At 36.6% G+C, this 23058-nt stretch overlaps 1 protein-coding gene across 1 annotated transcript in view; it reads right to left on the bottom strand.

Annotated features, from left to right (window-relative positions):
• WASF1 (WAS protein family, member 1) overlaps positions 1-19302 on the bottom strand; it is a 24325-nt gene extending 5023 nt beyond the window's left edge. Inside the window, exons 1-5 of the mRNA XM_006881157.1 lie at positions 19134-19302; positions 8933-9067; positions 4529-4682; positions 3397-3514; positions 1500-1672 (exon numbers count right to left, since the gene is read on the bottom strand). Of these exons, the coding sequence (XP_006881219.1) occupies positions 1500-1672; positions 3397-3514; positions 4529-4682; positions 8933-9067; positions 19134-19266 (713 nt within the window). The 5' untranslated portion in view covers positions 19267-19302. The remainder of the gene's footprint in view (positions 1-1499; positions 1673-3396; positions 3515-4528; positions 4683-8932; positions 9068-19133) is intronic.
• Positions 19303-23058: the final 3756 nt, after the last annotated feature.

The following is a 23058-nucleotide window of genomic DNA, read 5'->3' as shown; positions in this document are numbered from 1 at the left end:
ATTAAAATTAACAAAATTTAATAAAAAATATTCAATTTTATTTTATAGTGACGTATAAACGAAATCATAGCAATGAAAACACACTTGAACTCTAATGTTGTTGTTGTTAGGTGCTGTTGAGTCGAGTACAACTCACAGCAACCCTACAAACAAAAGATCTGAACCCTGCTCTATCTTGCACCACCATACTCTTATAAAAAGAATTAAATAACTGCAATCCTCTAACACTATACTAGGATATCTCATTGCTTTCTTAAGGCTGAATGTCTTCCAAAAGTCTTGTTCTCAGGGAGGAAAGTCTTCTTTTACCAGCATTCACAGATGGCAAGCTACATTATTTTTGCCCTGTTGGTGTTTTCAAAGATGTTATTTGGGAAATAACTGAGTAACACTGCAACATGTGACTTAGGATCAGATACCAGCAGAATTTTAGATACTTTCAGCATGGGAAATTTCTAAGTGCTTACTGACTGCAGTGTATTCTGGATACAAAGTTCAATTTCACAGATATGCATGGAGCAAATAAGAAACAACTGTATTTAGACTGCTGAGTCTGATAAAATTTAGAATTATTCAACAGAAGTAGAAACATGATGATTATCCATTGATGGTAAATTAAAATCAACAAAAACCAATACTAAATTATTTGTCTTTTCTTTTAGCAATGTACTTAAGCAATATCCCTTACATGCAAATTTTTTCATTAAATAAAACTAAAAAAACCAAACCTGTTGTCACTGAGTCGAGCTTAGAGGGCAGAGTAGAACTGCCCTCTATGGCTTCCAGCTGTCTATCTTTATGGAAATACACTGTCACATCTTTCTCCTGCTGAGTGGCTGGTGAATTAGAAATGCCAAGCTTCTCCTAGTTAGCAAGCAGCTTGAGCTAACTTGTGGCCTAACGGATTACATATTCCATGCCAAAAAAAGTTAAGCTCTTTTCCATAAACAGTAAATGTCACTATATCCAATCTTCTTCATAGAAATATGTCAGTTTGTGCTTACATGGTAGTATATTACCCAGCTAATACTCCTGGTTACTAAGAAAGGAAAAGGACCTTGTCAACATTTCTGCAACACAGGGCAAAAAATTTGGAAGTAATGTAGCTAGAAAGGGAGTAAGGGGAAAGAAAGGAAACAATACACATAACTCCTTCTCAACTCCTACTTTATGTGCATTGAATCCATAGTACTTATAAAACCTCTCATTGCTCTACTGTGAAACTAGCCTTTTCTGCCTGAAATACTGAGAAAGAATGAGGCTTCAAATGAATATGAAAACAAGCCTGATGATCATCTATTCCTTCTCTACAGTGAACCTAAGATTACAAAATATAATAATCTACAGTTGACAAAAATGTAAGATCTGCCTTTCTACCATTCAAGTCAAACTTGAATTTAGGCTCACAATGGTCAGGATTTCAAAATCACTGCTGTATTTATAACAGATATTACACAGCCAATGTTCCATCAGTAATTTAAAATTAAAAGAAAAAACACCTTGTTTCAAAATGAGAGGCTGGTCCATTAGCAACTTCAATATGCTTATGTAAGAGATTAGCATCATCTTCCGCCAGCTCTGGACCTTGGGCCAGCTTCTGCCACTCTCTTCGCCTGTCATGAGGTGCTCTCGGCACTTTTTCTGGTTCATGAGGACGGTCTAGATTTTTCTGCTATAACAGAGGTATTGAAACAAAGCCAAATGCTGAAGTGCTAAGTTATTAAAAAGAAGTTAAAATAATCAAAACAAAATTCTAACATCAATATTTTAAAAAGGACATTGACATGACAAAATAATAAAAATAAAACATAGTTCATTTATAAAGTCAGAGTTTATTTAGTCAGAGTTAGCTAATTTATAACTTCCACTTCTTGTCATTTTATAACCTCTAATTCAAACTGATGCATCCAAATAAAAAAGTGGACCTGATTTGAGGTTAGGAAGTCATGTCAGAGGAAAAAAAAGATTCAGCCAATTTTGCTACCTTATCTATTAGTCTTAAATGTTATAAAAAAGAAAAAAAAATCTATCATTAATAGCACTGTCTGCCTTCAACTACAGTGTCACTATTTACTAAATTTATATTATCTGGGAAATAATCAAGTAGCTTCCAAAGACACTGGGGGGCAAAAAATCCAGTGTCAGTAAACAGAAAACAAGGTTTTTGAAAAATCAAACAAAAAAGTGATTCTTATTGTGAGAAAGCGGAGAAAAGGTCTATATTAGGAGCAAGAAATTAAAAATGTCCAAAGGGATAGGGGAGCTCTGGTGGCCTAGTGGCAAGGAGCTGCAACTACAATCCCAGAGGTGCACGGTTCAAATCCACCAGAGGCTCTGCCGGGGAAGGAGGGACAATCTCCTCCTGTACCAGTCAGATCTGATTTGACGGTACCCTCACACAAAAATGATAAAATATGTGCAAAGGGGCCAAGAAGATAGCAAACATCAATAAAGACGGAACCTGTATTGAACTAGATAATTATGCCCATCTAAGGCATTCCAATTAAAAAATTGTAAAACTACTGTCTGTCAAACAAAAGACTGCCAGCTCTAGTAATTTGGCCTGCTAGTCATTGAAACTGGCTCGGAATTTGAAAACTAGCTAGAACACTGGGAACTGTTCAGCACAGACAGTAGTAACACTCTGAGAACACTATGGGAAACAAAAGGGAAAGTGGGGAGAGCTATGGGCAGTAGCGGGACAGCCTGGAGATATGAGAGAAGTGGGGACAAATTAGGGGAGACGGGGATAAGGAAGACAGATTGTGGCTCCTAAACAATTTAGCTTAAATTTCAACTTTGAGTTTTCCTTCTATAATTTCAATTCTCACTAACATGGAATAAAGCAGATAGTAATGAATTTTCTCAAACAGCAGAAAACAAAAAGACAACACAGGTAACAAGAATTTAATGTGACTAAAATAACCTCTCTAACCTTTCATGTATACTGTAGTTTTAAAAATACACACACACACAAAATATATTAGCCTAACCTACTTTACTAGTATTTGCACAGTATTCCTTTGTGCCTTCTTAAAGACTGCCCTCCTCTTCCACAGTACACTTTATTCCTATTAGGTCTTGCAGACTCATTATATGCTTTGTTGGAAGTGTTTGTTGAGAGTGGCCCTTGGCTAAAGCAGGTACTATTTTGTGCTACTAAAACCCCCACAGGTATATCTGTTATGGCTCTTCCTGTATTGTATTATAATTAACAAACTATTTATCTGCTTTCCCATTAGACTATAATCTCTTTTTGTGACTATGGGTTTAGAATTTGACTAAACTAACACAAAGAAATAAAACTGTCAAACAACAGCATCAGTTAACTTCCATATATGCAGAAAAACACAAATACACTGAAAAGAATTTCATTTTTAAAATCTCTTGTAATACCTTCTGTTTTCTTTTTTCCTTCCTCTTATCCTCTGTATCTTGTAACATTTTTTCTTTCCATAAATCAAAGAAATAGGAAGGATTGGTATAAAATTTCAAACCTTCTTTCCCATCATCTCTGAAACATGAAACACCAATTAAAACATAACATAATAAGACGTAAAGATGCAATGAAAATAATAACTTTATGAATGTTTTCTTACATTAAGAAAATATCAACTGACTTTACAAAGAAATACAGTGTGGGTAAAAAAAAAAAGCCAAAATAAATTTGAATACTGTACCAATAAAAATTATTTTGCAAGTCAGGCAGGAAGCTTAGAAAAGTAGAAAACCAGACATTTTTCTGAGTTGATGTTAATAATTTAAAATAAAGCTCCACAACTGACAACCCTAACTTCTCCTGCTGAACTTCCTCTAAGTATTTTGGGAAATTCCAATAATTACAAATAGTTCTGACAAGGATGAAAGTCTGAAAGGGGAATAATATCATTTAGAACAGAAAATTTTCGAGTCACTGCCAATACTATTTTAGCTTTCCAAATCCAGAAGATATCTCTTAACAATATTCCAATAGTATCCTTTACAGCTAATGACTTGCATATTGACCTGAATAGCATTGTTTAGGATACGTAATGTGCATCTTAAATCACTCATTTAACAAATTACATAAAAGCATGCTAAGGAAAAGTCTGATTAAGTCTAAACTTTACATTAAACTACAGAAAACATTTAAAAACAGATAAATGCTCATTCTGTAAAAATGAAATAAATACAAAGTAAAAGAAAATGAGAACAAGCAAAAATAGTATTTTGTTATGGTAGAATTTTGAGCAATTATTTTCCATTTAATTAAAAGGGTAATAGCAATTCTTTGGTACTTCATGTCAATAATTTTGCCAATGGTTTAAAAAAATACTTGTTAAAAGTTCCTTGAATGTTTTTGTCTCTTCTTTGCGAGAACCTTGTGAATGCATGTAATGAATTAAAAAAAGGTTTTCTACATGTGGTGGATAAGGAGAGCTCTGTGTTGGCCAGCAGCCCAATGAAATGAAGAACATTAAGGGGCTTAAGCGTTTAAAAGCAGACCACTATCTACTTGAACCAAGAGAAATAATACTCAAGTACTAACCTATAAGGAGTGAGTATATTGAGAGGAGGAGGCTGTTCACAAACATCATATGTCTCCTGTAACGGAATTGGTAAAGTCTTACGGTCAAAAAGCTGCTGATCTTGAATTGTAGAACTTCGGAAAGCTTTTCTCATCGTTATGTCTTGCAGAGACACTAAAATATAAAATGTGCGTGTTTTATTTTTGTAATGACAACACACTCAAATTCACAACAGTGTTTAAAAATCTAAAGAGGTTATTATCTTTGTGGTTTAGGAATCAGGAATTATACTCTGAATGCTCTCTCAGTATAGTTCATATTATCTTACGCCCAAGTTTTCCAATCATGTTGATATTAACTAATTAGATATCCTCTGATTTTTAAAACGCAGAAAGCCCTAAATAATATCTGAAGTATATCTGTATTTCCTACCAATTAACTTTTTTCTTTTCTAACATTCCCAAATTAAGAATTCTTCCATTTCATTTTATCCATTCTCTTTCTTATATAAATAACACCAAAGAACTTATTCTGGTTAATTATACTATTGACCTCCATGTTGCATATATAATAAATATGCCTGTATCATACATATACTACAGAGAAGAAAAAATCAAGCTTTACGTTAAAGAAAATACTGTGCTGGATATTTATATTATTGTCTATTTATCTTATCATTAAATGTGTATTATAAGAAATTTCTACCTAGACCATATACTCTTGAAGATCAAGAATATCTTGCACATTAAGTGCTGCTAAAAACTAATGGTACCTTATATACATGATGATTAAAAAAACTCTGCTTATTAATTTACTTTGGACTTTGTGATATTAAAATAAGAACTGTATCATAAAAATCTCCATATTCATAATTCTTAAAGTGATTTCTTAGTTAAAAAAATAGACATCTTCTTAACGTATTTAAGAATATGGAAGATGTTCTTGAAAATACAAACATACAAGAGAAAGGGCAGTGTTGATCAGTCATAACTATTCTCAAATTATCCTTTCCCTAAAATAGTAAACTTATTACTCTCACAGTAAATTCTCATTTAACATCAAAGTTTGGGTTTATGGAGTCAGTGAAGTACCAAGCTTGCTCTGTATGGCCACACCATGACTGCATTCCCAGCAACTCCACAGCCACATGAGCTGTAACATGTTATAAGCACCAAATCAAAACTCAGAAGAAAACATCATTGTTTTACTCACTATAACCAAAGAGAAGTATATGAAATAACACACTTATGTTTAATCTCTTTTGAGGATACACATTTTCTTTTCTACAATGAGACATCAAACATAAAAAGTGTAAATCTTGGTTAACAAAAGATGGCCAGATGGGTAAGTAGGCTCAATGAAGAAATTTACAAATTTAATTAGATTAATGACCAGATAAGTAAAATTACTTTCAGAATGTTCTGGTATCAAATTATTTATTTGATATTATTTGACATGTAGACAACTACATTTTTTTACTGCATTATTTGCTTATTAGATAAAATTTGTGCGTATGTACTGAAAACACTAAACAAAATAGGAGAATAAAATGAAGAAGTTATAAAGTAAAATTTTATGAGTTTAAAAAGTACACAAGAAGAGGGGAAGGAAGCTGGCTTATTGGAAGTGGAAAAATCAGGATGAAAATGAGAATGTTGACCTATTATGACAAAGGGAACCAACGTCACTAAACAATATGCATATTTATTAAAGAAACCCATAACCACAAGGCAGTTCTGACTCCTAATAATCCTACACGTATAAACTATTAAATGAGACCCTAGTTTGCTATATAAACCTTTCACCAAAAAATTCAACAAAACCAATACATTTTAAGTACCGATTTTCTTTAAAGAGTGTTAGGACAATTCAATAGGAGAACTTTCTTTTTAACAAACAGAACTGAAATATGCAAGGATGGACCATTTCCTTACAAAACACAAAAATTTGCTCAAAATGGGCTACAAACCTAAATGTAAAGCTAAGGATAATAACCCAATTAAACATGGCAAAGGGTCTGAATAGACATTTCTCCAAAGATATACAAATGTCCAGTAAGCACTTGAAAAGATGTTAAGGACCATGAGTTCACAGAGAAATGCAAATCAAACCCACACTGGGATACCACTTCACACCCACTAGTGTGGCTGTAATATTGTTAAAAAAGATCAGTGTTGGTGAGGAGTTGGAGAAATTGGAACTATCTAGTGGGAATTTTAAAAAAATGTGTAACTGGACTGGAAAACACTCTAGGAGTTCTTAAAAAAGTTAAACAAGAGTTACCATATGACCCAGTAGCTCTACTCTTAACTATACACTCAAGGGAAATTAAAACATGCGCACACAAAACTTGCACTCTTCAAAGTACAGTTATTAATAATAGATAAAAGCAGATATAACCCAAATGTCCATTAATGAATGAATAAAATGTGATATATACATCATATATGGAATATCATTTATCCATAATAAGGAACAAACCTATGAACTTTGAAAACCTTACACTAAATGAAAGAAGCTAGTTACTAAAGACTACATTTCATGAATCATACACATGAAATTCCAAAAACAGGAAAATCCACACAGCCTGCCTGGGGATGGGTAAGTGTAAGAGGAAACAGAGAGCAACTACAGCTGAATGCAACATTTCTTTTGGAGTGATGACATGTTCTCAAATTGTTTATAGTGACTAGGGTCAAACTCTGAATATACTAAAAACTACTGAATTTACATGGTATATGAACTATATCTCAATATAATTCAGCTTTTAAAAATTAAATACTGCTTTGTTTTTATCTCACATCTGGAGCTATGATTTCACAGCTTTGCACACAGCAGAAATCTAGCATGGCAAGACTTTATCTTTCATTAGTAACTAAAGCAGATTAGATCCAAAGGATGTGATCCATGAGACAACCATCATTACCTTCTTTTTGGTTTTTCCAGTGATACCCTTTAATAGTTATATTGCTTAAGTTTAGATCTATTTTATAACATATTTATATTAAAAATGTATTTCAAAAAAGAGGGTTATGAGAGAGTCACATTAATTAACACCCTCATATACTTTGGCCTGGTTGTCAGGAGGGGCCAGTCTCTGGAAAAGGTGAAAGGTAGAGAGCATCAGTGAGAGAGGGGAGGAACACAGTGAGATGGAATGACACAGTGAGTCAAACAGTGGGTTAAACACAGTGGAGACTGTGAGGATAGTGTAAGATCTGGCAAGGATTCAATCAAGTTACACAGGGTCACTATGAGTTGGAGTTAAGTCAATGGCACCTATTAACAGCAGAGTAGATAAAAAAGGCTGATGTGGGTGGAGTATGTTAGGTGTTGCACTGCTGACAAAACAGAAGAGTTTGAATCCATCAGCTGCTCTCCGGGAGAAAGAAGGGAAGTCTCCTCCTTGAATGAGTCACAGCCTCAGAAACCTGATGGAGGGTCACAGTGAGTCAGAATGAATGTGGGCTTTGGGTTAAGGGCAGAGAAATGAAAAGTATGCTATCAGTAATTCCATTTATTTTTGTAAAACAAAAAGAAGCACTTGATAAATTCTATCAAGGTATGCATTGTTCTTTTACTACTACAGTTTCTATCACAGCTGTAGTCTGGTTTTAAACCTGCTATTCCTGGTTTATGGCACTCTGGTGGTGTAGTCTGTAGGAGACTGTGCGCTAACCCAAAGGATGCATCTCTTTGGCTGAACCCACCAGCTGCTTCAAACTCAATGGAGGGTCACTATGAGTCAGAACTAACAAGACGGCAGTGAGTTTGATACCCTTGGTTTACTGTGTAGAATGCTTCTGACCTAGAATCATTCAGTTAAAGGAAGAAATGAAAAACAAAATCAAACTCATTCCCACTGAGTTGGAACCGACTTCCCATCTTTCTGCCTCGGATGAACTGTCAGAGAGGCAGTTCACCTCTGGGAGAACAGTGTAACTCCCCAGGAACTAAGGGTCTAGAGTCGCCCTAAAGGAGGAAGTAACATTCAATGAACTAGATCAGGCTTCAGCAGTTTACACACAAGCATATGAAAAGAAACTACTTTCTTACAGAATCAAAGAATTTCGGGTAGTTTTCAAATAATTTTGATTTTTAAGAGAAAAGTCTAAAAAAGATTATATGGGAGAGAACGGTATGATGGAGGGAAAGCCTGGTTTTTCCTAAAATGATTTCTTTCTGGCAAAAATTTAAGAGCTATTTGGTGTACAAAAAGAAGCAAAAAAGAGCATAAATGTCAGACAAGCTAATCCTAATTATAGACACTGATTTATTACAATATTTACAACAAAGGTCATGGGTAAAATGATTTTAATAAAACCATGTTTAATGTTGTTTAATGTCCTCAAAAATATTCATTTCACCTAACAAAACGTAAATGTACAATATATATTTTGAAAACACAAAGTAAATAAACTTACACTCTTCTTCTTTAGGATCAAGCTGTGTAACACTAACAGATAAACGGTCCACACGTTCTTGCAATGAATTAACTCTGAAGGAAAAACTATGTGCTTCATTGAATAATTCTCCAAATATATCTTCAGCATATTTACCTAAGCAAAATGAAATATATGCCATAACATTTAAGGTGATCAGATATAAAGTATCAAAATAGTTAACATTTAAAAATACTATCCACTTGAATTTGGTATTTATTTGGAATTATTTTATACACTAAAATGTTATCCCAGTTTTGACACGGTCGGAGGAAGAAAACTATAAACCCTAGGAAACCTTGTTTGAAACTTGAGCTCTACCATTTCCTGCTGGGTGACTTTACCATATATATATTTCTACCTATTGGTTGAGGATTAGAGAAGATGAACATGTGAAAGTACATAAAAATAACATATTTTTTCATTTCAAATAAGCATTCCTATAGAAACTGCACTCCAACTGAATTCCAGGCTGGGTGGCAGAATGTAACTTCAGATGATCTACATCAGGTCTACCCGAAACAAGATTTTTTAAAAATTTGAGCATAATTTGTTCTAATTTCTAAAAACAAAAACCAAAGCTTCCATAAATGTAATATTTATCTATCATGCAAATTCCCATTACTGAAGAGGAAAAGCCAAAAGAATGCTATTTTAAAGAGAGAAAAGAATAGACATTTATATGTAATAAACAAGCTAGGAAGAAGTTTTAGAAAATCTAGTGGTGCTGGAGAAGAGTACTGAATAACACATATGGATTGCTAGGAGAACAAAGCAGGTTTGGCCTAGAGAGGGTGAAACCAGGCTGCTCCTCTGAGGCAAGGATTCTGAAGCTTCATCTGACATACTTTGGGGATGCTGCAAGGAGGGACCAGTCCTTGGAGAAGGACATCATGCTTGAGAGGGTGGAGGGACAGTGCAAGAAAGGATGAGACAGACTTACTCAAGGCCAGGCCTAATTGGGGGGGGGGTAGGTGTGTCAGAGACTATAAGGTTGGCTTAGGACAGAGCAGGGTTCAGATCACAGGGTCACTGTAAGTTGCAAACGACTTGACAGCACATAACAACAACAACATCATCATCATAATGAAAAATACTTTATTCTACCTGTATTTCTCTTAAAACTAATTGATTTATCACATCATGGGGAATTACTACCTAACTGCCACATATATGTTTATATCCAAATCCCCAAGAATCATGGCTTTTCCAGACACATAAACATATTGGAGACCTACAGTTAAATCCATGACACATTCTCCTGAGGACAGCTGGTGGATTTGAAGAGGTGGTCTTTGGCTTGACAGCAAAACTTCCTAGTCACTAGGCTACCGGGGTCCTGATATATGAAAGGTAGGAAAAGCAAATTATGCTTTGTCTTACTTAACTGTGTACTCTGTTTAGAGCCTTTAATTATTTTGTGTTTTGGGGTACACTTAATATTTCTATGTTTTACTAGTTAGTAAACTCTTTTTATATTATCAGAAGTCTCATGGGTTTTTTATGGAGTAATTTATGGAGTACTCATTAGAGGATTAAGTTGCTCAATTATACTCTTGAAAGCTTACCAAACAACATATTCTAGAAATACTTCAAGACATAAGGTAATGTATGAATGCTAGATGATATGCTGTGTAGCCTAGAACACCTTTTATCTTAAAGATAGAAAAGAAGAAAAAAGGAAAGGAGAGGAACCATAGTACTGCCTAAAAAGAAGAGCCAGGAGCAGAGCTCGACCTCAGGACCTAGGTTCCTGAGCCTCCTTGACACAGGAGAAGACCAAGACACTAAGAGCTCTCCCAGAAACACTGACAGAAAGGTGGTGGTGGTTGTTATGTGCCATCGAGTCACCTGTGACTCATAGCGACCCTATGTACAATAGCCCTAAACTCTGCTCTGTCCTGTGTCAATCCTACTGTCTCCGATACACTCATCCTGATTACCCTAGTCACCAAATCAATCCACTTTCTAGAGGGCCTTCCTCTCCTGCACCTGTCCTCCACCCTCCCAAGCATGATGTCCTTCTCCAAGGACCGGTCTCTCCTTACAACATGCCCAATGAAGCCTCAGACGAAGCCTCAGAATCCTTGCCTCCAAGGAGCAGCCCGGTTTAACCATCTCTAGGGTGAATGTGTTTGTTTTCTTAGCAGTCCATTGGTACCTTCAATACTATTCTCCAACACCAAAGCTCAAAGGCAGCAATTCTCCTTCTAGCCTCCCTAGTAATTGTCCAACTCGCTGACACATAACAAGTGATTGCAAAGACCATGGCCTGTATGAGACGTACTTTAGTCTCCAGAGAGACTAAAGACCGTTGCTCTTGAGTACTTCAGAGAGGTCCCTAACAGCAGACTTTCCCATGGCAATACGTCTTTTAATTTCTTGGCTGCTGGAGACAAGGATTTTCCTCCCAAACTAACAGAGAATGCCAGATGGATACTACCACAAATGTCAGATGGATCTTGGCTGAAAGCAACACATACCAGGGGAACGTATGTAAGTCTTTCATTGACTATGCAAAGGCATTTGCTCTGCAGATCACAACAGACTGTGGTTAACCTTGAGAAGAATAGGAATCCCAGAACATTTGACTGTGCTCATTTAAAACCTATACTTGGACCAGGAGGCAGTCATCAGAGCAGAGCAAGGAAATACTGTATGGTTCAAAATCAAGAAAGGGGTACATCAGGGATGAGTCCTGTCTCCATACTTTTTCAATCTTATGTGGACCAGGTAATTTGTGAGGCTGGGTTTTATGAGAAGGAATGTGGCATCAGGATTGGAGAAGACTCATCAACAACCTGCATTATGCTTATGACACAACCTTGCTTGCTGAAACTGAGGAGAACAAGAAGCATTTGCTGCAGAGGGTATACAATATAAATAAATTGAAGCTCAATATCAAGAAAATGAAGATTCTCATCACTGGGCCAACTGGCAGCATTATGACAAATGGGTAAGAGACTAAGAATGTTAGCAATTTCAGCTTGCTTGGTTCTACAATCAACAGTTTTGGCACTGGTAGTCAAGAAATTAAAAGATGAACTGCATTAGGAAATCTGTGGTTAAGGATCTCTCCAGAGTGCCAAAGAGTAATGCTGTCAGTCTAGAGGCTAAGGTGTGCCTGATTCAGGCCATCATCTTCACAACTACTTGCTATGCGTCAGAGCTAGATAATGACCAAATAAGGCAGAAGAATTGATGCCTTTGAGTTGTGGTGCTGGAGAACTAACAGGTCTGTCCTGGAGAGGGTGAAGCCAAGCTACTCCATGGAGGCATGGAATTTGAAACTTTATCTCATATACTCTGGGCATGTTACCAGGAGGGGGACCAGCCCTTGGAGAGGACATCATGCTTGGAAGGGTGGAGGGAATAGCGCAGGAGAGGAAGATCCCAGATGAGAAGGACTGACACAGTAAAAAGGATGAGGGTAGGGGTTGTCAGTGAGATTGTCTCAGGATAGAGCAAGGTTCAGAGGTATTGAGCACAGGGTAGCTATGAGTTCTAGTCAACTCAACAGCACATAACAACAACAAAACTAATATCCTAAATAAACTGCCTCAATGATTAAATAATAATTTTTTTTGTTAAAAACATCATCTCTTGACCCAGCAATTCATTACTGGGAATATACCCTAAAAAGACTATAACCGCCACCCAAGCAGATATATGCACACCCATGTTTATTGCTGTTTGTTCAAAATAGCAAAGAGTTGGAAACAACCTAAGTGCCCATCAACAAATGAATGGATAGAGAAGCTGTAGTATATTCACACAATGGAATACTACACTGCATTGAAAAACAAGGAACTCATGAAATATTATTCAAAATGGGTGACCCTTGAAAACATTATGCTAAGTGAAGTATCTCAGTCACAAAAGGACAAATATTGCACAGGGCCACTGTTGTAAAACGGGACTGATATCAGGGTTGAGGGAAGATTGAGAAAGATGGGATGAATAATGTATACTGCATTGAAATAGATGAGGGAGAGAACTATTTAAAATTATATGATTAGTTATTATTGTCATGACAGGAGTCCAGAAAGAAGGCTGCACAGTGGACTGGATTTAGGGGCAGGGACTGTTTAACAATGAAAGGATTTTTGTTTTACTTTTCAAAGAGAAGGGCGAATTAGGGGGGTGGGGTGCAGGAAGAAAAGTGCAACAATGAATGAATGTAAACCCTAAGTCTCTGTAAATGCTCATTAAAATTAATAATAATTTAAAAAACCAACAAAAAAAAAGCATCTTCTCTGCTATAGCTAAATTAGACAAGTTAAGATAGCAGTCGAACATTTTCATCACAGCATCATCAGGGCTCCTTTACCCCTGAGAGCTATTCTAAAGATTTCTATTGGTACATATCTTTTAGTGAAAGACAAATCCTTAACAACTCTGTAAAATAATAACATTCTCCAAGTTTTAACCACAGGGAGCCCTTGGCAGGCTAGTGGTGAGGAGCTGCAATGCCAACCCAAAGGCATATGGTTCAAATCTACCAGCTGCTCTACAAAAGAAAGACAGGCAATTTTCTGCCATGTGATTTACAGCCTCTGAAAACTTGCTGAGAAGTTGACTTGATGGTACAAAACAACACAAATCTTAACCACAAGTTTAAATTAATGGTAAAAATATATTTTTATTTTCTAAGTCATACTTATTTTTAGTATTCTGGTTTTTAAAGACAAATTAGCTTGATTTGATATGTCAGGTTTATTATTTCTTTTTAATTTCAGTAAGTACATATTTACCAGTAGTTAAAATGTATTAAGAATTATGCTAGATATTCTGGAAAATTCAAGATGGATCAATTTGCTGTGAAATCACAATCGATTCAAAAAAGAGCTTTCATTTATACAAATAAATATAAGGCATTAAAGAGGTTTCACCTACAACCAGGAGAAGAAAAAATAGATGAATGGGACCTTCTAAGAATCAAATCCCTATGCACATCCAAAAACTTCTCCAACAGGGTAAAAAGGAAGCCACAGACTGGTAAAAAGTATTCGGTAATGACATGTCAGATAAGGGACTTATTATATCTAGAATTTATAAAATACTTGAGCACCACAACAAAATAAAGGTAAACAATCCACTTGAAAAATGGGCACAAGATATGAACAGACACTTCACCACAGAAGACATTCAGATGGCCAACAAGCACAAGAAGAAATGTTCAAAATCCCTAGCTCTAAGAGAGATGCAAATCAAAACAACTATGAGATATCATCTAATCCCAGTAAGACCAGCAAAATTTAACAGAACAGCAAGCAACAACTGCTGGGGAGGCTGTGGAGAAACTGGAACCCTTATTCACTGTTGGTGGAAGTGTAAAATCGTGCAACCACTGTGGAAAGCAGTGTGGCGCTTTCTCAAAGAGTTGCAAATAGAGATACCATTTGACCCAGCCATTCCACTACTGGGAATAAACCCTAAAGAGAACATAATCAACATCCAAGCAGATATATGCACACCCATGTTTATCACGGCTTTGTCCACAATAGCAAAGAGTTGGAAACAACCCAAGTGCCCATCAACAAAAGAATGGATAGAGAAACTGTAGTATATTCACACAATGGAATACTATGCTGCATTGAAAGACAAGGAACTCATGAAATATTATTAAAAATGGGTGACCCTGGAGGACATTATGCTGAGTGAAGTATCTCAGTCACAAAAGGACAAATACTGCAAGGTGCCACTGTTGTAGAATGAGACTGTCATCAGGGTTGGGGTAAGAATGAGAAAAACTTGATAAATTATGTATATTGCATTGAAACAGATGAGGGACAGAACAGTTTAAAAGTGATATATGATAGGGTATTATGGTTATCACTAGAGTCCAGAATTAAGTTTGCATAGTGAAGTGTACTAGGGGCGGTGGGGTGGAGGTGGGGTGTAGGGGGATTGTATACCAATGAAAGAATTTTTCTTTTACTTTTCAAAGAGAGGAGCAAACTGGGGTGGGGAGGGGTGGGCAGGGAGAAAAGTGTAGCAGTGAATGAATGAAAATCCAAAATCTCTATAAAGTTTCATTAAAATTAATAAAATAAAATTTTAAAAAAAAGAGGTTTCAAAACATAAAGGTAAAAGTGTAAACTCAGAAATATAGTAGATGGGAAAGGAAAAAAGAGAATATTTGATAAAATTGGAGCTTCAAAGGCAGGAACACATTTTTCTAAAGGAGACAAAAGAATATATTCCAGGCAGAAGCAGCTGTTAATGTAAAGGAACTAATAAACAGAAGTCCATGAATAGTTAAGACTGTAACAAGACTGTAAAAAACCAAATAATGAAAGATCTACTAGGCAGTGCAGATGGATGGTGGCTTAATCTCAGAAACCTGATTTTGTACTTGGAAGGCAAGAGACATATTGAAGCCTTCAGATATGGAAGTAATGTGATCCCATCTGGTTTTGAGGTCCCTAAGTCCATTCACAGTGTAGACTGAAGAATAAAATCTACTTTTATTATCTTTTCACATGTTAAATATTGAGAGGATGGACCAGGATTGGTTAGTATTGTGTTCTGTTGTACAGAGGGTCACTGGTCACTAAAAGCGGTAACTACTTCAACAGCTTCTAGGGGGGAAAAAATCCAAAATACGGTCCTCCGTTGGATTTTCCAACTTTATTAGAAAGCAAAACAAAATAGTTACTTCACCATTATGGAACTTCCATTCCTTTTAAATGATTTACAAATAAGTTCTTAAAAAGAATGTTTCCCTTTCTACTTAGGGCACTAACGTTATGCTGAGCAGGGACTGCCTAACCTTTTAATTAGCTATGACGACTCCACATGAACCTATCAGTAGTTCCACTATTGCCATCTTCTTACCTACACTCATTTCTTTGATGTTCCTGAGGAGCTGCTAAAATTCTAGTTGATTTTCATCTTATTCTATTAAGTTTGGATAGAACATTTTGGTCCAAAGTTACAAAAAGAAGAGTAGAAATGGTCCCCTAAACACCATCACTCTGAAAGTACTCTTCAGAATGGTACTTACCTTCTAGATAAGCCAAGCAAAAAGTAAATCAGTCTCGAGAATGCAAATAAATGTTAGCCCACTTTTTACCAAAAACCACCAGCTGTTAATGAGTTTGTTCTCAGCATCATGATGATGACCCCACATGCATCAGAGCAGAACCGTGTCTTACACAGTTTTTGTGGCAGTTTTTGGGAAGACAGATCACTAGATCTTTTTGCTGGTGCTTTAGAGTGGTCCTGATTCATCAATCTTTTCATTAGCAGCCAGGTTTGTTAATTATTTCAATCATCCAGGTAAATCTTTTGAAAATGTTTCACTAGTTGATAAAACTGATGATATAAGTTGCTTCTCCTCAAATCTTTATAAACAGTCTACTATTTTTAGAGATTTAATCTGTTTCTCAGTATCCATACCCGGAGTACTAAATGGATTTAAAGTTATTTCACACACATCCCACAGAAAAGAAATCTTTCAACCTGGGATGCTGTTTGCTTAAATCAGTTGTCCTAAGTACTTTACAAATTTTGGCTAACATTGAGAAGAATGGGATTTCCAAATTGTGCTCAGGTGAAACCTGTACCAATACCAAGAGGCTGTTGTAATAACAGAGCAAGGGAATACTGCATGATTTAAAATGAGGAAAGGTGTGTGTCATGATTTATCCATTCTCTATACCTATTTAATCTATATGCTGAGCAAATTATTCAAGAAGCTGGGCTCTATGAAGAATAATACGGCATGAGGATTGGCGGAAGATTCATCAATAATCACTGGTATGCAGATGATAAAACTTTGCTTACTCAAAGTAAGGAGGACTTGAAACACTTGCTGCAGAAGGTTAAACACAATAGCCTTCAATATGTATTGCATCTCAACATCAAGAAAAAAAAATCCTTGCCACTGGACCAACAGGAAGCATCATGATGGATGGAGGAAAGAATGACTTCACCTTAGTTTGATCCACAATCAATACACTTGGTACCGGGAGTCAGAGACCTCTCCAAATTACTGAGGAGTAATGATGTTAGTTTGAGAAATAAGGTATGCCTGATTTAGGTCATGGTTTTTTCAGTCACTTGCTCTGCATCTGAGAGCTGGACAATGACTATGGATAACAGAAGAAGTGATGCCTTTGAACGTAGTGCTGGAGAAGAGTGCTGAATGTACCATGCACTGACAAAAGAAAAAACAGATACATCTTGGAAAAGGTGTAACCAGAGTGCTCCTTGGAGGTAAAGAGATGAAGATCCGTCTCTCATACTTTGGACTGGACATGTTGCTAGAATAGGTTATTCTCTGGAGAGGGACATCAGGCTTGGGAAGGTGGAGAGGCAGTGAAAGAGAGGAAGAATCTTGACCGGGTGGGTTCAAACAGTGACTGTGGCAATGGGTACGAGTGTGTCAAGAGATTGTGAGGATGGTACAAGATAGGACAGTGTTTAGTTTGGTTGTTCACAGGGTTGCTATGAGTTATACTTGACTCAGCAGCACCCAACAGCAACAACAAGTCCTGTATAAAACAGGGATGAGTTGGCAAGGGAGAAAAAAAGAAAAGTTTTTAGAGTAAATAAAAAAAGAATAAAGTCTGCTTAGAAGTTATGGAAGTTTTTTACTTACAAAGCCCCCAGAATTAACAGTATCAGGATTTTTTGGTCTTACCTAGTGGATCAATCAAAATGTACTTAAATAGAACAATAGCATTTTAAAGGGACTTCTTAGGTTTTTCCTGTGTTTTTTGTTGTTAAACTAAGTTCCACAACTATATTTACAAAGTTTTGTTAACACAATGTTTACAGTATCTATACATCTATTTCTCCGTCTTTCACTTTTGAAGTGGGGAAAAAACAGAAGTGATGGTTAAGATTTGCCTACCATCCCTTAAAGAAGGTAAGCGAGGCTCTGCTTTAGTAGCAAAAACTCCGTATAAATCAGAAATTTATAACTGAATACTGGTTTGCTGTTGTTGTTGTTGTGTACCATCGAGTCGAAACTGACCCAAAGCTGACCCTCCGGCAGATTTTCAGAGGCATTTTATTGCACAGGAGGAGACTACCCATCCTTTTTCCACAGAGCAACTAGTTATTCAAACCGTGTGCCTTCAGGATTGCAGTGCAGCTTCTTGCCACCTCTGGTGGCCTAGTGAAATCTCATCACGTGAAATTAACTCCTTCTAAAAACCCGCTGAAGGGTCAGCAATGGGTCAGTTCTGGCTCGACAGTACACAATAACAGTGGTAAGAACCTGAGCTACAATCTCGAAGGCCTGCAGTTCAAATCCACTAGCTGCTCCATAGAAGAAGAATGGGTAATCTGTTCCCATGTGATTAATTGCCTCTGAAAAATCTGCTGGAGTGGAGGGTCAGTATGTGTTGGTTCTAGTTCAACGACATAAAACAACCAAAAAAGAGGTAATAAAATTCAGAAACAGAAGTGGTCCGATGCTGAGATCAGAATCCAATTAAAAAAAAAGAGGTAATAAAATTCAGAAACAGAAATGGTCCACTGCTGAGATCAGAATCCTTAAGACATTTTTCAATTTCTTTTGATTGTTCCATAATGCCTTGTACAACACTATGAATGTATAAATGCTACTGAAGATATATGAATGGTGTGTATACTAAGTGTGCATGTACATTTATGTTATTACAAGTTTATTAATAAATATACTGAATGAAACATTTATACTTATGTGAACCTATTGCTTGTATTTGTTACTTTCAGCAAATTCCTAACCATTATATTGAAGAAGTATGTATCACATTATTAGAATTCTATTGCTTAAACAATAGTCATAAGTGGCAAAAATAGGTAGGTGCTTGATTACCAGGCTAAAGATTGGCAGTTCAAACCCACCCAGTGATGCTGTGGAGGACAGGCCTGGTAACTCCTTCCAAACGTAAGAACTTTGAAAACCTTATGGAATAGTTTTCCTTTGCATTCATGCAGCTGTCATAAGTAGAAATTAACTCAATGGTAACTGACAACAAGAAACATATTACACTTCCTGCAAACTTAAAAATAATTCTAAAACTCCTGAGTACACTTAAAAAGTACTGAATTTTCCAGGTAGTTTTACATCCCTCACACCAAATACTATCCTCCCAAATTATTCCCAAGAATATAATTTTAATACTCTTCAGGCATAACATGCCAGTTTCGAGTGATATTTTTATTAATATAAAAAAATACTTACTTAGACTACTTAGTTGTCTGATTATATTTGCCAAAGAAATATTGGTCACACATTCTAGCTCATTCTTAATGCCTCTAGGCAGTGCTGTGTGGCACAAGTGCCTCGGATCGATGTTTCTTTTTACTAATGGCATGTTGAGATCAAGCCCAGTGTCAGGTCACCTGCAGGAAACAAAAACCAGAAAATAAGTTAATATTACTTAATATTGTCTTTTGACTCTTGAGAAAACTGCCTAATTACTGCTTTAGGAAATAGCCATCATCATTCATTCTTTGTCAGATTAGGAAAGGATGGGAAAACAAACCAACCCACCCTACACAGAACACACCAACTGCCTATCATTTAACTTCTTTTACTTGACAGATAACCTTTTAACAAGAAAGCTCACTTATGAACTGCTAAAACACAAACTAAACTGTTGAATTTTTATAGTTCGTTTAGGCTACAGTTAAAAACACTACCATAATTCACAGTCAAAACCTCAAACTTAACTGCTGCCAAGTCAGTTCCAACTCACAGTGACCCTCCACTGAGTTTCCAATGTTGTAAATCTCAAGAGGCAAGTAACTGCCCATTGTTCTGTGGAGTCGCTGGTGGAGTCAAACCATTGGAGACACGTGTCCTTTAGATTAGCACACAACACGGATGGCCACTACCATAAAAACCAAAACCTTCTCGTCTGTTGCAGTACTCATCTGCTTTTAAAAGTAGTCGAGAATGCAGGCAATATAAAAAAAATGCCCGAATTTTCTTCACATACTTTCCTGCATTCTAAAGCAATTAAACTGTCATTTATTGAAACAAAAATCAAGAGACTGTAAGATCTGCAAATTAAAGAAAACATTCACTAGAATGAAAAGCAAATTTTTCTGGATTTCCATCTTAACTCATTTCTTTGGCAGGAATACTAAGACTGCATCACAAGAAGAAAGAAGGATAGGCATGGAAGATAATTGGAAAAACAAAATTATTTTGTTTTACAAAGATGACACATTTTTTACAAGATAAAAACATCAACTATACTACCATAGGGAGCTCTGGTGATGTAGTTTGCAAAGAGGTGTGCTGTTAACGCAGAGCAGAGGTTCAAATACACCAGCAGAAACATAGGAAAAAGGCAATTTCTTTCACAGACTTATAGTCTTCCAAAAACTCATGGGAGGGTCAACTAAGAGTCTGTTCTGACTCGATGATAATGAGTCTGAATTACATCATCACCACAGAATTCATAATATCCAAGCCAAAACATAAAGAAAAGTGTGTGCCTCTCTTTAAGGAAAAATAGTTTGTTCTTTTATGAACACATAACAATTAAAAAAGCTTTGCGAAGACATGTTATGAACAAATTTTTAAAAACAAATCTATTTTACATCATCACAAAATGTTTAGATTATTTGAATCTGTAAAGTGTTGTTATACGTTTATTCTTTAATAGCATATATTATTTTCCCCTTTAGATGAGATTGGATAAAAAGAAATAAGAACAGATAATACAGCATTTGGAGCAAAACCAAAAATTAATAATAAAAGCTGAACGTGTCCTAACATTTTTAAATCTATGAAGACAAGTGGGACTTTACATTAAGAATAAGCTCAGGTTTATGTTATATATCCAAATTGTCACTACATTATTTTTTTTCAAAATTAAGAGAATTTATTCAGGAAAAAGAGGTACATTTGAATGTAGAGAGAATACCAGCCCAGGTGAGTGAAAACCGAGGACTCTAACTAAAGAGTTTCTAACAAAGACAGATGTCGTCCAGTGAATGAAGGAATTATACTAGTTATTTCATGAGTTCATCTTTGGTTGAAGTTATAAGTAGGACAGGTTAAGGAGGGAGTAGTAAGTGCCTATTGGATAATTCAACACAGAGGCTTTCAGTGATTTTTCTTTCCTCTTTTAATTGTAATTTGAGTGAAGGTATTGTTGTTGTTATGTGCCCTCGAGTTGCTCGCGACTCATAGTGACCCTATATACAACAGTCCTAAACTCTGCTCTGTCCTGTGCCAATCGCACTGTCTCTGATACTCCTACCCCGAATATTCCAGTCACTGAAGCAATCCACCTCATAGAGCGCCTTCCCCTCCTGCACTGTCCCTCCACTCTCCCAAGCATGATGCCCCTCTCCAAGGACCAGTCCCTGAGCCTCAGGATCCTTGCCCCCAAGGAGCAGACTGGTTTAAACCCTCTCCAGGATGAATCTGTTTGTCTTCCTAGCAGTCCATGGTACCCTCAATACTGTTCTCCAGCACCACAGCTCAAAGGCATCAATTCTCCTTTTATCCTCCTTAGTCACTGTCCAACTCTCTGACGCATAACAAGTGATTGCAAAGACCATGACCTGTATCCGACACACCTTAGTCTCCAGAGTGACACCATTGCGCTTCAATACCCTGGAGAGGTCCCTAACAGCAGACTTTCCCATGGCAATACGTCTTTTAATTTCCTGGCTGCTGGTGCCAAGAGTGTTGACTGTGGAGCCAAGCAAACTAAAGCTGTGTACAATCTCAATCTCTTCACCATCCATCCTGATGCTGCCAATTGGTCCAGTGGTGAGAATCTTTGTCTTCTTGACATTGAGCCTCAACCATATTGGAGGCTGCAGTCCTTGACCCTCTGCAGCAAGTGCTTCAGGTCCTCCTCAGTTTCAGCAAGCAGGGTTGTGTCATCTGCATAGTGCAGATTGTTGATGAGTGAAGGTATACAAAGCAAATTAATTTTCATTCACTCATGTATACACATTTTGTTCAAGAACATTGGGCTTAATACCCCCAATTTAATCATACTTCCCCCCTTCCTCTCTTTAATTCTGGCTTCCATGAATCCTTCTGTTCCGTTCTGTCTTTCCCCCCCTCCTCTGGTGATATTGTGTTGACCATCCCCTTACTGGATATTGCCCTTTCATTCACCCATCTAAATTGTGTCCTCTATGTATTTACTAATTTTTACTCCCTCTCTCCCGTCTTAGTAAAGTTTGTTTCCTTTTTTCCTTTATTTTTTTAATTGTGATGAGTGGATGTTATAAAAACAAATTGGTCTTTCATTCAACAATTCACAAGCATTGATTGTTTCATGACACTGATTAGAATCCCAACATCATAACAGCATTCTTTCTACTTTCTCTTTGTGCTTCTTGGTCTTACTCTTTTTTGCCAAAATCCCTGGGCAAATGTTGCCTGTTGCCAGTTAAGACAGATTTTTCTAAGGAATGTGTTCCCTCCTTTATATTACCCATCACCTATGTTACTTGATGTCATGGAGTCTGCTGAAGCTTAGCGACCCAATGTACAACAGAATGGAAAAACCCTGCCCAATTCTGTGCTATGGTCACAATCTCAGCTGTGCTTAAACACACTGTTGCAATTACTAACCCAATCTATCTCATTAGGTATCTTTCTTTCTTTGCTGACCCTCCACATTTCCAAGCATGAGAGCTGTTTATTTAAAAGTACGGCTTCCTTCTGATGATATGTCCACACACATAAGAAAAGTTCTCACTATCTTTGTCCTTAAGGAATACTCTGGCTGCACTTCTTCATATATAGATTTATTCGTTATTTTGGCTCAAGCTCACTGCCGTTGAGTCACTTTCAACTGACTGTGACGTACCACCAGGCTTCCACAGCTGTTAAGTCAAAACAAGAGGAGACGATACACCTTTCACCCTTGAAGCCACTGGGCAATTCAAACCACTGAGGATGATCAGCTTTTGGGTTAACAGCACAGCTCATTATGGATCACCTCAAAATAGTCCATATTATTTACAATGCCAGAATTCAAAGGTATCCCATTGTTAAACTTTCACATGCATATGACTCAAATACAAAACTCTCTGTCCTCAACTCAGAACTAACTCAACTGGGTTTGTGAGGCTACAAATCACATGCAAGATTGTCCAGTGGATCTGCTGGTGGATTTTTTTTT

Source organism: Elephantulus edwardii, unplaced genomic scaffold, assembly GCF_000299155.1.
Source record: "Elephantulus edwardii isolate Elephantulus edwardi_28Jun2011 unplaced genomic scaffold, EleEdw1.0 scaffold00013, whole genome shotgun sequence".
Classification (NCBI taxonomy): Eukaryota; Metazoa; Chordata; class Mammalia; order Macroscelidea; family Macroscelididae; genus Elephantulus; species Elephantulus edwardii.
The sequence above is the reverse complement of the archived record's forward strand: the minus strand, read 5'-3'. Positions and strand labels throughout refer to the sequence as shown.